Source organism: Cottoperca gobio, chromosome 6 (genome assembly GCF_900634415.1).
Source record: "Cottoperca gobio chromosome 6, fCotGob3.1, whole genome shotgun sequence".
NCBI classification, from domain to species: Eukaryota; Metazoa; Chordata; class Actinopteri; order Perciformes; family Bovichtidae; genus Cottoperca; species Cottoperca gobio.
The window spans coordinates 20,940,929-20,957,561 of record NC_041360.1 but is presented as its reverse complement, the minus strand read 5'-3'; the positions used below and the strand labels follow the sequence as shown (position 1 = coordinate 20,957,561).

The following is a 16,633-nucleotide window of genomic DNA, read 5'->3' as shown; positions in this document are numbered from 1 at the left end:
AGAGGAACAACAGACAGCAGCTTGTGCATCAAACAGGAACAATAAATGATGTTCTAAGCACATTTGTATGCATCGCTTTAGTTTTATTATCGATGTGATTGAAGCATCTCAACCAGCACCCGAGGAAGGAAGGTGCAAGTATGTTGGATGGACATCATTTTGTTTACAGCATTAGAAGATGCCGATCCGCATTTACATCAGGCAACAGAAAGAAAAAAGGGGTTAACCTTTTTAACAATTAAAGCAAAAGTTCAACATTTAGGGAATTACGCTTTCTGGTGGAGGGTTAGATGACCTGATTGTTGCCGCTCTAATATTTGTCTGAATATAAGGCTACAGCCAGGTAGGTAGGTGTGTGTGTGTGTGTGTGATCAATCTTCTCATCCAATTCTACACTAAAAAGCAAATAAGCGCATTTCCCAAATGTCAAACTATTCCTTTGATTACAATGAGTAGTGTCACGAACACTCAAACGTACATCAGAACTAATTATTTCACCAGTAGAGACGGTTCGAGGAAATATCCACACTTAATCCACCAAGCGCTCTGATGTGGAGTAGAAAAAGCAAGCAGACACACTGGTCAACACAATGTAACTTTCACGATCAACGTCAAGTCAGTGGTTTTGTGTTACACAGAAGGAAAAACATGTCACATTCACACAGTGCACCACAGGCTTTCCACTGACATGAGTGTTGCAGCTGAAATGGAATAAAAACTGACCTGGGATCCAGAGGCAGAATTTCACAGATCAAATCGTTTTCCATCAGTTGTTCTGTTTAGTATTCATATGTATACGCAAAGAGCAAGTACATAATACCCAACTGTGGTCTGCCTACATGCGTTACTGTGACATTCTTTTCTTGTATCACAGCTCAGCGCTCCGTGTAGAGGTTTTAATATTCTGCGACAGAGAGGGACCGTCATTATTTAATCATGCACCGCATCAGTCCTAGCATATTGACTCTGAAAGCTTTTAATGCAGCCAACTCTGATTAAACATCATATAAACACAGGAAACATAGCGCTACATACTAATTTGACTAAATATTATTTTGGCTGCTCAAGGAGTACCTTGCATACAGATCATCTTAAGACTTGTTTTGTATAGGTAGTGGTGAATATTATAAAATATTACATTAATTCAGTGTAGTGGGAATGCTTAAGATGTGCAGAAAGAACAACAACGTTTGAGTCTAATCCCTCATGCCAATTGTTTCCACTGCTTTAGGAAACACATGCTCACACAGTAGATTAAAGGAAGTGACACGATGACTTCTGTAGCCATCGAGCATTATAAAACCCATATTAACATGAAGTGACTTTTTTTTGTACACCAATAAACAAGAAAATAAACGCCAAAGTAGTTGCATAAGAGCATTACGTACAAGTTAACATGTCAAATAAAGCAAAAAGGAACAAAGTCTCCAAACAGATTCCGAACTACGTAAACCTAAAAATGAACGTAAACCTAAAACGAAGCAATGATACACCAACTTCGGTTAGATGGCCGGGGGTATTAGAAGAGAATGAAACACAAAATCGATACCTACGCAGTTTCCCTTTTGATGCAAGTACCAACCACATTGGTAAAAACAACTCCAAATCCAAAAGACGCATGCCGCAGTCCGACCATAGAAAAGGCGATCTAATGGAGCGCCCACGAGAAGTGCTTCTTGGTCCAGGCGACCCCTGCCAGAGTCTTCTGCTTTGATTACAGCTGGAGCTCTAGTAACACAGGGTAAGTGGAAGTGAACTACACTAATATGGGTGTTACAGCACCAGAGTTGGGGCTAGAGGGTCATGATGTCACCTTCATCCATTGAAAGCCTTCTCTCCTGGGCAAAAGTTTGTTTTGGTCCTAACTGGGACTAGGCTTCAGACTCCAGGTCTTCTTCTGCTCCGTTGGGCGTGTCGCCCGTCTCAGGCTCCAGCAGCAGGAATTTGCCGTCGTTGGTTAAAGGCATGTTCTTCATCAGCTGGGCCAGGGCCTCTGGGTCCTTGTAAAAAAAAATAAAAAATAGAATTGCTAAGTAAGAATTTTCTTAAATGAGCCCCACACAAGAAGAAACACACACACAGACGGATGCAAGACTCTAAAGAACCTCAAAGAGCTGTGAAACAGATCAAAATCAAATGAAAGCACGTTTGAAAATATTAGTTTAAAGTTTTCTTATAAAGGTTATCTACAGGGGGACTGTTCCAGAGAGTGTTTGAACTACTTTAAACAGGCACGGTGTGTTTACAAAGATAAACGTTTGACTCAAATAAAGTGGCACCACTGATGCAATACTGCAGTGTTGAACAGAACAGAACATTTCTCTCTCTAGTAAAACGTTTTCTATGTTTCCAAGATGATGTTACCTTCTTAGCTTCCGTTATGTCCTTCGCCAAACTTATGGTGTAACATATCTGTGAATGAAGACGAAAGATAAACTTTAATATACATTCGTGCGTCAGTTAACATGTTAAACGTCAGCGTTTGATGTTTTAACCTTTTCGCCCTCCGTGTTGCTCTCAAAGACGAAGGCGCTGAACGAGGGCTCTCCCTCCTCATCGCCGTCACTCCAGTCTCTGCTCTCAACCACGAATCCCATCAGCCTCCCGTTCTCTTGGTGGGCTGCGAACTGACTCACTTCTCCAAGCTGGAACTGAGAAATGAGGAGTGTTGAGAGAAGTGACGCGGAGAGAATTAAGAGTTGGACGACAGCAGAGATGACTAGGGTTGCAAAATGTTGCAAAAGAGTTCCAAGGGAAGTTTCATTTGTTTACAGTTTCAGTTTACATCGTTTGCATATCTCAAGAACCGTTATTCCAATCCAATCGTATGTCATGATACAATATGTTGTCACAGTATAGTAAGTCATATTATAAGAGGTTATTAAAATGTCATAGTATAGCATGTCATAAAAAAGTAAATTGAAGTGATAGTATAGTATTCAACTATAAAGAAAGGAAGGAATCTCTGTCTCTGTGTGGGTATGTCCTTTTACATATCTCAAGAACCGTTCACTCGACCTCCTTCACACTTGACGGGGGTCATGGCTTGGGACCGAAGAGAGTGCCGTGTCGAATTTGGTGCAATTTTGACAGAGTTCAGTATTATTAACTTTGAATAAACAAGCAAACATCGCTTCAGGGCTCTGAAGTGGAGCATGTCGTCCGCAGCGAGCCTGCAGCTCATTGACTGCAGTGTTATGGATGATGTTATGGTAAAAGGTGTGCACTTATACGACCCCTATATCTCCATTGTATTCCCGTTACTTCCCATGGAAAGTTTCCATCATGAATTTTACCAGAATTTCGCAACCCTAGACATGACATGACAAACGACAAAAGGTTGTTAATTAATACTTACACTTATTCTTGTAACTTGAGTCTGAGGGTCAATCAACCTATTGTGGAGACAAACAGAGATTTGAACAAGAATAAGAAAAACACTCCAGCCTTGGATTTGTCTGTTTTTCTTCCGTGTCCGATCGTCTTCAGCTTGAACAATGCTTACACAAGGTGAAACGTCTTACCGACGGGAACATTAACCATGGGTTATACAGCAGCTGGATGTTACGTGTTGTGTTGGATAACCTGAGTGACGTACAAAAGAGTTGTTTGTCGCAGAAACTTGTGTTCGGTCAGGCTCTAAGAAAGGTTCTTAATCAAAAGGCCTTTTGTCTTCAGACGGCGATATACAGCACATCATCTTTACTGAAACTAGAGAACGTTATGTGAACTGTAATAACTGTAATTAGGTTTCATCTGTGAAGTGTTAGAGATAATGTTTCCCTGCTGGTGTTGTGCAGTGTGGGAGGCTACACAATGCAAACCTTGACAGACTAGAACAACATTTTAATGTAGTTAATTTACTTATAAAGACAGATATGAACCAAAATAAGATACATTTCTAACTGAATGCATCACAATCTCTACATGCTGAGGTCCAATCAGCTGTCTAAATATGTGATCGAGTCTACCTGAGGCTACTGCTGGTGACCATGAGGTGCGACTCGGTGGTCCGGAAGATGTTGTGGATGGCTCGGGCAGCCAGCACCTGCCTCATGGCCTCATAGATCACCTCCTGATTGTTGCCACAGCGCACCGCCATTGAGCCCTGGAAGCGCACGGCGAATACTTGCTGCAGGAGGGAGTCTGCGGAGAGCATACAAACATCAGAAACACAAATACGTCAGCCGCATTAACACTCAAGTCAACAAAGTAAGCACAGGAACATGTAGGGCAGTTAACTCCAGGTACATAAACACACACACAGTGAGGTGGAGCTGAACAGAGCTTGATTAAGTTGCATTTAGAAGAGGGAAATGGTTACCGTCACTTTCTATTGAACAGTCATCGTCCGTTTCTCCGAACGGGTTTGTGCGTCTGCCAAGAAGGGAGCACACACACGAGGGGAAAGAAAACACTTAAACCTCTGCATTGAGTCATTAAGAACCAATCAGCTTCCAGGAAATGATATAATAACCAGTATGAGGTCAACTTTCAGGAAATTAGCGTCATCAACCACCAGTACTAATCGCTCCTGCTCGTAGCTTACAAACATACACCCACAAACTTCCCTCCCCAGTTGTTCCCTCACCTCCCTCCAGCCCTGTTCTGGTCCTGAAACTCGGAGGCCGGCAGCATTATGTCAAACTGAATGGGTGTCCCGGGGGCTATCAGGTCTTCTGGTTCCGGAGCAGCCCCCGTTTTCTGGGAACCAGCACTGGTAGCATGTACACCGCCTGGCTTCGCTCTGCAGGAATGAGACATGAAGAGAAGTTATAAAGAAGAAACAAATAAGCCTCAAAACATCCACATGTTCTTTTAATACAATATGCCCATATGTGCATCGATAAAGTTTCTCCGCAGTCTCATAAGACTGATTCAAACTATTAAAACAATGATAAACTTCAGGAGAGGATACGGTGCGTAGTGTTATGACCTGTCAGGGTTGGGCGAGCCCTCAGGTCTTTTCTCAAAGCTGGTGATGGGGGTGACTGCCTGGATGGCGCTCTGGTTCAGTCGGATGGCCACAGCCTAACAAAGAACAAGAAACAAGACATTGCAGCATCTCTGTGCATCTGTGTACCACGAGCAGGATCTATTCACCAGCAATACTTACTCAAAGATAGCTGACGCTTTGCTGCTTTAGTTTAGTTCAGTGTTCAGCTAAAGAAAATAGTTGAAGATCTAAAACAGGTGTTTTTAGTCATTTCTAGACACAGGCATATATCAGTAAGTGTTAGATCTTTGGGAGAAGAATAGTCAGCATGTCCAATAAAAGTGTTCTAATTAGAGTCCAAAGAAATGTCATGGTTTAAAAACAAACAAACTCAATTGACAAAGTATTCACGGATACAATCGTTTAAATTGGATTGTAAATGGAATCAGAAAGAAATATTGTACATTTCATAATAGGATGTTAAACGGCGCACGCTTCCTACTTTGTGATGTTTTAATCTAATTAGTAGCAACAACAATACTCAATTCTTTTTTTGAACAAAGCAATTAACACAGGTCACAAAGAGAAGAAATGAGATAATGAAGAGACCACAGAATACAGATCGCTGACTTCATATGTGTTCTTATACAAATGAGTCCATGCGGTGTTGCAAAACCTCCCGCACTACGACAGATCGCAAATCAACAACTCTCACAACTAGATAAACTAAACAACAGTGTCTGAAAATATTCTCCAAGTGTTGGTGCACTATACTTACTTCCTGGTTGTCGTCTGAAATATATAGCACCATGAAAGACTCCCATAATGGAGTATACACACACGTACAGCAGCTTCAATAGTGTCGACAGATACACAACTATTTCCTATCTTCAGATCACAAGCATGTGATTTGCAGTTACGCCACACGACACCCGTCAGTGGTAACACGACATGATGATTGGCATCTAAAATCTCTAACCATTACTTGCTCTTTTGGTAAACTACCAAGTGATCATCATGTAGGGAAAATAAATGAGTGATTTCAGACACAGCGACAGTCTGTTTGTCTATGAACAATCTGAAGAATAAACATTTTCATAGAGCCAACCCTCCCGCGAACATGCACGATTCTGGGAAGGAAAAGCAGTTAAACAACAGCTGTGAGACACTTGAGAGAAAGGAGGGAGGGAGGGGGGGGTCTACGTGACAATGCTGGAACAATACCATCACATTTTATGTCTGGAACAGAGAAGTTGTGCAACACCAAATAAATGTCTCACTGCCTGATCAAATCATGACTGTACTGTAGTCTTTGCGATGCCTTAAAGAAATATGGACTGTCCACAGAAACCCCGGGTCGATTTGTATCGTGCCACCGTAGAGAGCATGAGGAGGACAGTGAAAAACGGCTTTTAAACAATCATCATCGCTGCCACAGATTCAGGACATTTACACTACTATACACAGCTCTTAGTATTATGCAGGACACCAGCCACCCTGCACATGTTCTGCTCTCACTCCATCCCTCAGGAGAACTCCTACAGCGCATCAGAGCTCAGACCAGTTGTCTTAAAGACTCCCAGGCGGTTAGACTGCTGAACAGCAAAAATAATGCACAAGACTCACTGATTTATTCATTATTTTAGGATTTCTTATTATCAATGCTTATTTATTCCCATTATATAAAGTGTTTAAGGGATGAGATTGCATTTTAATATACAACTTTTAACGTGTATATGACAACAAACCTAAACTTTACAATGTGGGTAAAAGGTCTTAATTCAAAATCAAATGAAGTGTTTCTGATTTACAGTTGGAATCTTCTTTAATGGGTTTAGCTGCAGTTGTGTGGGGAATGAAACCGTGCGTTACCTCTGGGTTGTCAGTCAGGTAGATCTGTCTGGAGATGTTGTTCACGGTGCAAATCCACTGAGAAAGAAACGCAGAGATCCACATTAGGACTTCCTCTGGCTCAGACGCCAGCAGCCTGTAATCACTTGACTGATAGCAGCTGTGACAGGCCAGTCAGATGTGTCCAAGCACAAAACCAAATATGAAAACCACACAAATAGGTCTTGACAGCTCCTCAATTGCTATATGACTGAGAACTGTACCAGCAGATGTCTTTGGGAGGAACACGGCTGTTTGAACGGCCTCTTTCACACTTACTTCTTCATATTCCCTTTTGCTCTCAGCTTGTAGAATCATTGACCTAGATGCATTAATGACAATGGAGAGAATGAAATAAAAATACATTTGGTGACTCATTCGTGTTTGTGCGTTATTCTCATTGTTGGATATGTGGAAAAGTGTACCTACGTTTTGCCTGAGGGGGAGGTTATCTGAAAACAGTAGCGTCTGTCCTCGCACTCCACGGCCATGACAGAGCTGTTGTCCAGGTCCAGCACCATGCCCCCCGCCACCGCCCCACGAGGCTGGCACATGAGGTTACCTCCCTGGGTGAAGAAGTACAGTCGGTCCCAGGCCGTGGTCACTAGGCCTGTTTTACTGGAGCACAGAAAAAAAAGGGTCAGAAAGAGTAGATAACGGTCAGCACTGAAGGGTGACATTTTGAAGAACCTAACGGTGGTAAAATGGAAGGTTTGACGAGTGACGAGGGCTACATACAGGGTGGGAATGTCAAGAGACAATCCAATATTGGTAATGTTAGGATCCTCACAGTATGGAGCTATTGGACTCAATTTCCCATGATCCTTTGTGTCTAGATCCTTCCTCACTTCCTGCAACCTGACGCACTTAAGTGTGAAAACTCAGCTGATGAAACATAAACACAGCCATGTGGTCTCTCTCTTTCTGCTCTGCTCTTCTCCTCCATGGATTTCCTCCGTGCTGCACGCCACCGCATCATCGCATGGCTCTCTGATCACTGGACTTTGTCCTTTAATGGCAGAGGACGCGAGCACCTTACCAAAAGTAAAGTTGAGTGTATGCAATGGCTCTCCACAGCCGTCTAGCCTTCACAATAGGAGCTACCAGTAATTAGCAAGACATATATATTATTATATGTATATATATTGTATATATACACACACATATACCCATCATTTAACTCTGACTCACCAAAACAAAGAGACACGTGTATGACTCATTTAAATTGCTCCTCTGTAAGCCTTCGTCTAACCCTTTCCAGATAATTTTCCTTTGATTAATATCAAAGTGAATGGCTCATGCTGCAGTGGGTGACTCAGACCCTTAATAGTGAGAAATATAGCAAAAGTAATAGCAAATGTTCTGTGAACTCAGCATTTGACAAGTGTTTGAGGCTTCTGGCAGTGTGTGTCATTAAACAGAATGGCATTCTGAGGAAACCTTTTCTCTGGTGTCACAGACATTTGTCAAAGACTTTGGATGTATATGAGCGAGAGACTGAGTTTGACAGCTCTGACATTTCACTAAATCACATTGCCGGCTATGCTGCAGTTCTACCCCCTGAAGCCATTAAGGAAGTTTCCCTTCTCATACATCCCCTCTGCAATAAGCTGACAGCGCACACTGTCACCGTGTTGCCTGACCCACCTCGTCTGCTGTGACAGACTTATTGTTTACTGTAGTCATGCGTATTATGAACAACTTTAGCAAGACAAGCAAAAATATTTTAGGTTAGCTTCGAGACTCAAGCCTAAAAAAGGTGCAGTCAGCAGTTCTAATCCAATAAAACTTTTTTTGTGAACATGTCCTCACTGTCTGCTAGCTGTCTGTTCTATGTGTGCAATGAAAAACAAAGTTGTGTGGCATGGACCGAGCCACACAACACTATTCCAGCCAATCAGCAACCGGCGGCGTTCACGCTCGTGGACAGAACAGGGGATCATGGATGTTTAAAGAGGAAGGCAGTGGGAGCTACAGGGACGGTAAATCTAGAGGGAGGTTATTTGCTCAAATATCAACAATCGTTCTCCAGAATCGCCGACTCCACCTTTGTAACCACTGTATGGTGATCGGACTGTCTACTGTGCTAGACTTATTAATATGAGACAGGGTCATAATGAGTGCACTTAATCTTACTTCCTAATGTTGAGGTAGCCAGCCTTCTGGATAAGTGTGCGATTGACAGGCTCAATGTCCTTATCTGGCATATAGACAGTGTCCTCCACAGAAAGAAGTTCCCTCTGGGTCGCACGCATGGCCTCCGCCTCCGTGTCCAGCTGCGCCTGGATACTAGACACAACACATTATTTAGTATTATTAACTAACACAACAAACCACAGTACTTTATATTGTTAACACCAAATCTATTGTTCGTCACATGTATTGTGGTCTTTTACTTTTGAGTCATGTTGGACACAGAGGAGAGAAAGTTGTCCATCTTCTTTGACACCAGCTCAATGCCTTTCTTGAAGAAGCGGATCTGAGAGATCAGAGATAATAATGAGCATCTCATCTTGTATACGTGTACGCACGAGAAATCTATAGGAGGCAGACAATCACTTAGTCACACGAAGGGCTGCAACTAACGATTCATGTCCTTACAGATGAATCTGCTCTTAATATTCTCCATTCATCCTTTTGTCTGTAAAAATAGGAAAATAGTGAAAAGAAACTTTCGTTTGCTATCTGAAAAATATGAATATTATATAAAAGTTTCAAATCTTCACATATTAAAAGCTGGCACCAGAAAATGTTTTGCAGATTGATAAATCGACTACTTGTTGCAGCTCTCGTCACATGCTTACACGCTCAGGCATTTGGTTACAAGTATAAAATGTTTCCCCCCCAGTAGTTTATATCACTCGACCACATTGCACACTAACAACTGTCCTTTGTCCTTTAATCAGTTCCAATAAGGAGATAGCCAATTTTTGAATATTGAATTTGAATACTGAAATGATGTGTTCTGGCCTAGTCTGTCGGTGAACAGCTGCGAAGTACCTGAGACTGTGTGTAGCCCAGCATAGGCTCGAGCATAGCTACTCTCTTGCGATACTGCAGGGCGTTGAGGGCGCAGTAATACTGCAGTGAGGCTTGGTGCTGCTTCCTTCTAGTGTAGGCCACCTCCTTCACCAAGTCTGACTTCAGCTGTCCAGAAAGGAAAGGGTTAAACATGCAACTATATATATATATATATATATATATATATATATATATATATATATATATATATATATATATATATATATATATATATATATATATATATAGCATAAACTCACTATCAGCGTCTGCACCCACACTCATACATATGCAAACACTTGTCCTAATCTCACACACACACACACACACACACGCACACATACAAATAAGCAACACTGTTGCACTATCTTGTAGGTCCAAGAGCACATGCCGACACCTTCAATAGAAGCAAATAAAAAGGGGAATCTTATCTCTGCAGCCATTATAGTGCATGGTGTTGTTACAGTTTTACTAAAACAGTGCAGCCTGGCAGTAGAGGAATATTTAATGCCACCTATTTGTATTTGAAATACTCACGCTGCATTACTGCACTGTATGGACTTTTACAGTTTGAGATCAATGAGTCACTCTACCTTCTCATTCTCCTTCTTCTTGGGCAGTCGGCTGTATTTGACCATAGCCGCCTCGTGCTCTGAAGGAGAGGAGAGCAAGGACATGAGGATCAAATAGTAAACGCAAACTGGAATTGTTTTCTTAAATAGATTTGTACTCACCATCAGTGGCGATGCCAAATATTTCCTTCAGTGTGCTTATCTCTGAAACATTCAATGTATAGTAAGTTTTGTTAGGGGTTAGGGAGCTGCCCACAAACCAGAACCATTCCTTCTCTCCTTATTTTCTGTCATATATCAACTGTTAATAACTTGTTAATAAATAGGTTTTGTGTAGATGTTTGCCCTACCTGTAAGGTCTTTCTCTCGGAACTGGATCAAGGGGAAAACCATGCTGTCGGCCATCTGGCTGGCTAGATCGGAGTGGAGCGAGTTCAGCTGGAAGAAACAAAACGGATAATAATAAAAAAATATCACGCACTGCACAGGGACATGAACAGAAGATGCACCCTTGCCAAACATCTTGAGGGATTTTAATTTATTTCAATATGTACAGTGCCATTTGCTGCCAGTTGTTCCTGAAGCGAGCTGGAAAGTTCAATGTTCGCTGAAATGGCTGCGTGACTGCAGACAATGCCTCTTCTACATTATAAAAAAGCCCATATTGTGGAACAGCACATTTCTTGAAGAGAATAATAAAACCTTCTGTTTACTCTGATATTGGAAACAGGACCGCATATCGCACGCACCAGCAAATCCTGCCATAATTCTCTATGCTTATCAACGAGCTACACTACAGCATCTAACAAGAGGACGTCCAGGTTAATCTGAGCGATTTAGCAAATGCTAAAGTTCACAGGATTAGGTGCAGCAGTGGGCCTAATTGGCATTGTGAAATGAGTTCTCCTCTGTAAATCATGAGGTAAAGGTCAAGCAAACAATCAACCCGTGTCCTCTGAGCTTATATGTGCGTGTGTGGACTGGTGTGTCCTAAATATACACCTGATCATACACACACACACCCCATCTGGTGCAATGGGTGTTCCAGTCTTACAGGGAGGATAATTATCCAATGTTTTCATTAAGGTCTTTCTCACCAGCATGCTCAGGGAGCACGGGTGCAATATCCTTTGTTATGTCCTAAAATAACAAACTACTCACCTAACAGTAGCTTATCACCCCTCTCTTCTGCTGTGAGTGCACACACACATATACATACAACAACAACAACACTGCAGCTCACCTCCCCAACAGTTTTGGCAAAGTTCTGCAGCGTGGCGATTACCTCTTCATCACCTTTTCCATGCGCAAAATTCTAGACGGGAAAAAGAACAGGTTTAAAAGCATGAAACAGCATAATGTAGTGTCGATCTAGCCTGTACTTTTAAGAAGTTTAATCTGTTCTGCACAGATTTCTGGCACATCCCTTTCATGGAATAAGACCAAGTATGCCACTAAACCTCACGCCCAGATGCTGAGTTTTAAACCTTGTTTAAAAGGAGCTAAAAGTGCATTCATTACAGGTCATTGCATTTCCTCCACTCTGCAATCCAGAATGTGGTCCAATAAAGGCGACTGATGCACATATCTTTCTTCTTCAGCATTATTTAATCGAGCTGCTCTCTGACTTCAGCAACTATTCTATATTTCAGTTCATGCTGGCTACATGAAACACGATAGATTCCCAACAGAGAGGCAAAAAGAAAGAGTTGTGCACGACCCTCAGCCAGCAGGACAAGTGTGTGTGTGAGTGTGTGTGTGTGTGTATAATTTTGTTAGTACACAAATATTGATGAATGCAACACAAGTTCTCTCTAAAATCAAATCTGTGCGTACGCAAGATTCATGCATGAAGCTCAATGTTCAGAGACTGCAGTAAGAGAATCAACCTGAAAGTGTGTGTCCCCCCCCCGTACACAGTGGAAATTATGCCCTTGATAACTTTACACATACTTACTTTCTTCTCATAATCCATTAATTGCTGTGAGAGCTGCTCTGTGGCCAATCCCATCTCACTCTGTGAGGGGCAGATGGCGGGAAAAAGCAAAAGTTAACACAGACTGGATTACTCAGGATTTATCCGTAGCTTCTACATTCGTCATTCTCTCTTCAGCCCTTGTAGGAATAAAAAAAAGGAGAATAAGAGGACCACGGGTGAATCAGGGTTTATTAAAAAGGAAAATGTAAAGCTGATGGATCACATAAAACTACTTACACTCCCACAGCACAAGAATAGTTTCACACTACTTACTGCACATCACTCAGGAAAATGGTTTTAGGCCCAATGTGACAAATGTCTCAGCTCTTTCCACGAGATCCTTCAGTTCATGTGGTTTCACGCATCAGTTTGCAAATACGAGTGTATAATATCCTAGTTTAGCATTTGTGTATTCGAAAGCGGCATTTTCTCTTCAGCGCAGACCAAAACATTCCTCGTCTGTAGTTCCGTAATGCAAATGATTAACCCCAAATTATCTTCCAAATAAATAAAGTTAGTAAGTAAAGATAACACACCCTCCACATTTGATTGTGTTTGGCTATTTAACAGAGCCACACACAGCTCAGGGAACACAGTCTGCGTATGTGCGTCTGCTTGTGTGTTTTCTTTAGTACCTGGGCTCCAAACACACGCTGCATGGACTGGAGCAGCTGGTTGGTGTAGTCTGTAAGCATCCCAGCATCTTCCTCAAACACACTGAGCAAGGAGCGAGTCTGTGGAACAAAACATCCATACATATGACAACAGGTTGAGTTACTTTGGGTTAGAAGATATCCACTTAATTAGCCTCATATATCAGATTAGGATAAACTTTGTAATATAAACCGTATATCTTTGGGGTTTGGGCCTGTTGGTCAGTCAAATTACTACAATGTGCATTTTTTCACTACTTAAACTATTAATCTATTCACTTAATATTTAGGAAAAATAATCAGCAGGTGAATGAAAAATGAAAATTAATTGTCAGTTGCAGCCCTAAGCGTGACTCAGCTTATTATCCAAATGAGTTTAAGCATGTTAAGCACCAAGTGATAATATAATGGGTGTGTTTATTACATCAGGTCAATTCAGGTGGAGCTCGGCATATTGTAATTGTGTCAAATGTTCCTTTTTGTTTGCTTCTCGGACATGTGTATAGTATCCAAGTAAAACAAAACACAATATAAGGTTTGGTGGGGACCTGTAACTAATAAAAGAGAAGTGTAAGAACATTTCTGGAAGTGAAAAGAGGACACAAGACGGTACAAGAGGGTAGCTGCAGTATGTGGAGTCGTATGGACACTGAAGGCAGCTTTGAAGTAAAACTAAAAAAAAAAGGGCATGATCATTTTACTGCAGGCTGGTTATGCAAACTGACAAAATCCTGTCTAGGTGTAGTTTTTAGTTTCCATAAACAGGTGCAGCAAGGCAGGGCAGACACAGCAGAGACGAAACACACCCATCGTCTAAAGTCTGTTTACAGTTCACTTCAGTTGACTTTGGCCACAGAATGATTGAAAGCCTTTCCACACCAAATAGAAATGATCGGGAACATTGTCAACCTTGTTTGTGTTTACATTTGACTGTAGCAAGACACTGGGCCTATTTCTTGTTAGGAAAATAACCCTCCAGCATGAGTTGCACTTAAGCAGAACCATCAATGAGGTCAGCCCTGTTTGAGGAAGGAGTGATGCAACATACAGACTACATTAGATGTGCATAATAGCAAAGACCTATATTTCACGTCACCATCACTGATAGCCATGCATGAGGCCTCGTGCTTTCTGAGCAACTTTAATAATGCACTCCAGACCTATAAGCATCAAACAGCATATGCTAGTCACTACTGACAGCAGCTGCCCTGTTGCAGGCTATCGACTAATTCCAGTGGAGTCCGATAATGGAAACCCCTCCCACATCCTGTGATTCAGGCCCAGTTCTGCTCCAGATCAGGGTCTAGCCCAAAAATCTAACTTCATACGACATTGGAAAATAAAAAAAGATTGCAGGACAGTGATTCTGGTTGAGCTGTGGTCGTCACATCTTCCACAGTGATGAATCTAAAAGCACACCAGAATATCATAGAGGAGCCCTGTGGCGATCGGTAGCTTTGTAAACACAACAAAGACACACACACACACACACACACACACGCCGACAATTATGATTAGCAGTATACACAAGAATATTGTTTATAGCAGGAGGGAGCAGCCACTAATGTCAGAGGATTACATTACCATAACAATGTGTCAATTTGGGAGCTGTCATCGACCAGTGGAAAGAGCCTTCACCGGGAACAAGATATTGTTTGGGCTAGTAAGCTAACTTCAGTGCTCGTGACATCTTTTATATGACAGTTGTGTCTTTAGACGTGATAAAAAAAACCCACACAGGCCTACCTGAGGACTGTCCTGCAAAGCGTCCTCCAGGAACAGTTTGTGATGTACGGCCGGCATCTTGTTAGCAGTTGAAGAGAAGGTATGGAAGCTTGAATTATTTAGACCGTGGACTCAGTTTCCCAGAGGCCTTTGCGCGGGTGAGAGGAACACGTAGGAGTTGGAGGCGGGCCCAGTGTGAGCTCATCCACGGCCGTTATGAGCATCTACTGATCAGTTAAAATCAGCTACTAACTCTAAATGAGATATTTGTATGGTTTTATATTTAATTTACTTATTTTATGAAGATGTGATTTGTTTCGTTATAACAGATCTTCGATGGCAGTTAACAGAATTACTCTTGAGGTGCTACGTCTAACGTTTAGTGTCAACAGTGACCCCATGTGGACATGTGAATAATTGCACAATTTATCTTCAAATTTAACTTCAAAATATAATATTCGTCCCTTAGAAAACTCTTACAAAATGACTGATTGCGCAACAACACACCTCAACAATAGAGTAATAGTTCAAGGTCAAAAGATACCATACATTAATGGTTGAGCAAAGGTTGAACAGAGAGGAAGCAGTGTTTAGATCTTTTCTGAAGTGTACACTATGAAATGTATTCTATTGAAATTTACAACATAAAAATACTCCAATGCAAGTAAGTTGTGCTTTCAAAATGTCACTTAAAAGTACAGAAATATTAGCAGCAAAGTGTATTGAATGTAAGATTTTTGAATAATAGAGCTCATTCCTTTGTCCTTTTCATATATTATATTATTATAGCTTTGATACAAATGTAAAGCATATATACAATATACACACATATATAAACTACCCTCTGAAATGTAGAACAAGCATAAAGTAGCATCAAATGGGAATTATCAAGTAAAGTGAAATTAAATTAAAGTGAGATGTGTCGGAAAGTGAGGCTCATAAAATGAATGAGACATTCCTTCAACAGTTAGGCCCATTATGGAGACAATTATAGGTTAAAATAAAAGCTTTGATTCAACACTTTCCTAACAAAACATTTTAATTCACTTTTGAGCTGTTTATTATACGACTTTTTAATATAATTTATATAATAATAATACAATAATAATTGTCCTGGAAGTAAGTTATCATCCAGCTCTTGTCTTGATTTGTCTCAGTCACAATTGCCCAATTATAGGCAGAGCATGTGATGTACTGAATATACTCTCTAATTACTTTACACTTCCTGCAGAGGCTGCTCACATCCGGGAAAAAAAATCTGTTCCTTGACTGATCTCACGCTGGATGATAAAGTGAGCTGTTTGCTCTCCAAATGTCAGATGTTCTGATAGACTGTTTTTTAATGTCATGTTTCAGCTTTTTCTTTCATGTAATCTGATCTAATTTACACCTGCCACTAAACTGTGCGCCCTTTAAGAACCCATTGTTAAATCTAACACAAAAAAATCCCTTCCAGAAAAAAACGAGATGTCAGGCACAGATGTAAATATATGATTCACTTAAATCTAGAGTATGAGAATAAATAAATTACAGTGCATTTAAGAATATACAGTCAACTGCTTTATTAAATGTTTGCATAAAGTGTACTCAATGATTTGGCAGTTTAGTCTTGATTTGAGTGTGAGGAACACAAAGTATAGTACAGGTAATTATTGTATTAGGAATTAAAATGGTAAACTCGTATTTTTGGCCAATATTTTTAGCCAGTATTAGAAAAGTTGAGGTTGCTCCACATTTTACCACAGGACAGCATATATTATTAGATATTTGTTGGGTAAAAATAGCAAAGCTTATATATTATCTCATCGTTCTAAATGATATTAAAGATTTAAACTCAAAGTGGTTTGGGGCCTATTGA

General features: G+C 40.9%; 1 protein-coding gene across 2 annotated transcripts; it reads right to left on the bottom strand.

Annotated features, from left to right (window-relative positions):
* Positions 1-46: 46 nt before the first annotated feature.
* On the bottom strand, positions 47-14,940 carry appl2 (adaptor protein, phosphotyrosine interaction, PH domain and leucine zipper containing 2). Of its 2 annotated transcripts, none has more exons than XM_029433626.1 (21): positions 14,797-14,940; positions 13,033-13,131; positions 12,377-12,436; positions 11,663-11,734; positions 10,770-10,857; positions 10,582-10,623; positions 10,441-10,499; positions 9,827-9,973; positions 9,223-9,305; positions 8,963-9,115; positions 7,256-7,444; positions 7,106-7,148; positions 6,809-6,865; positions 4,937-5,031; positions 4,592-4,747; positions 4,325-4,377; positions 3,972-4,146; positions 3,359-3,395; positions 2,496-2,651; positions 2,365-2,412; positions 47-2,000 (listed from the first exon to the last, which is right to left on the bottom strand). In XM_029433626.1, the coding sequence occupies exons 1-21, from the start codon at positions 14,851-14,853 to the stop codon at positions 1,872-1,874; spliced, it is 1,998 nt and encodes a 665-aa protein (XP_029289486.1). In that variant the 5' UTR covers positions 14,854-14,940; the 3' UTR covers positions 47-1,871. The 2 variants fall into 2 exon arrangements, with proteins under 2 accessions (XP_029289486.1, XP_029289487.1); XM_029433627.1 differs by lacking the exon at positions 14,797-14,940 and adding an exon at positions 14,635-14,745.
* Positions 14,941-16,633: the final 1,693 nt, after the last annotated feature.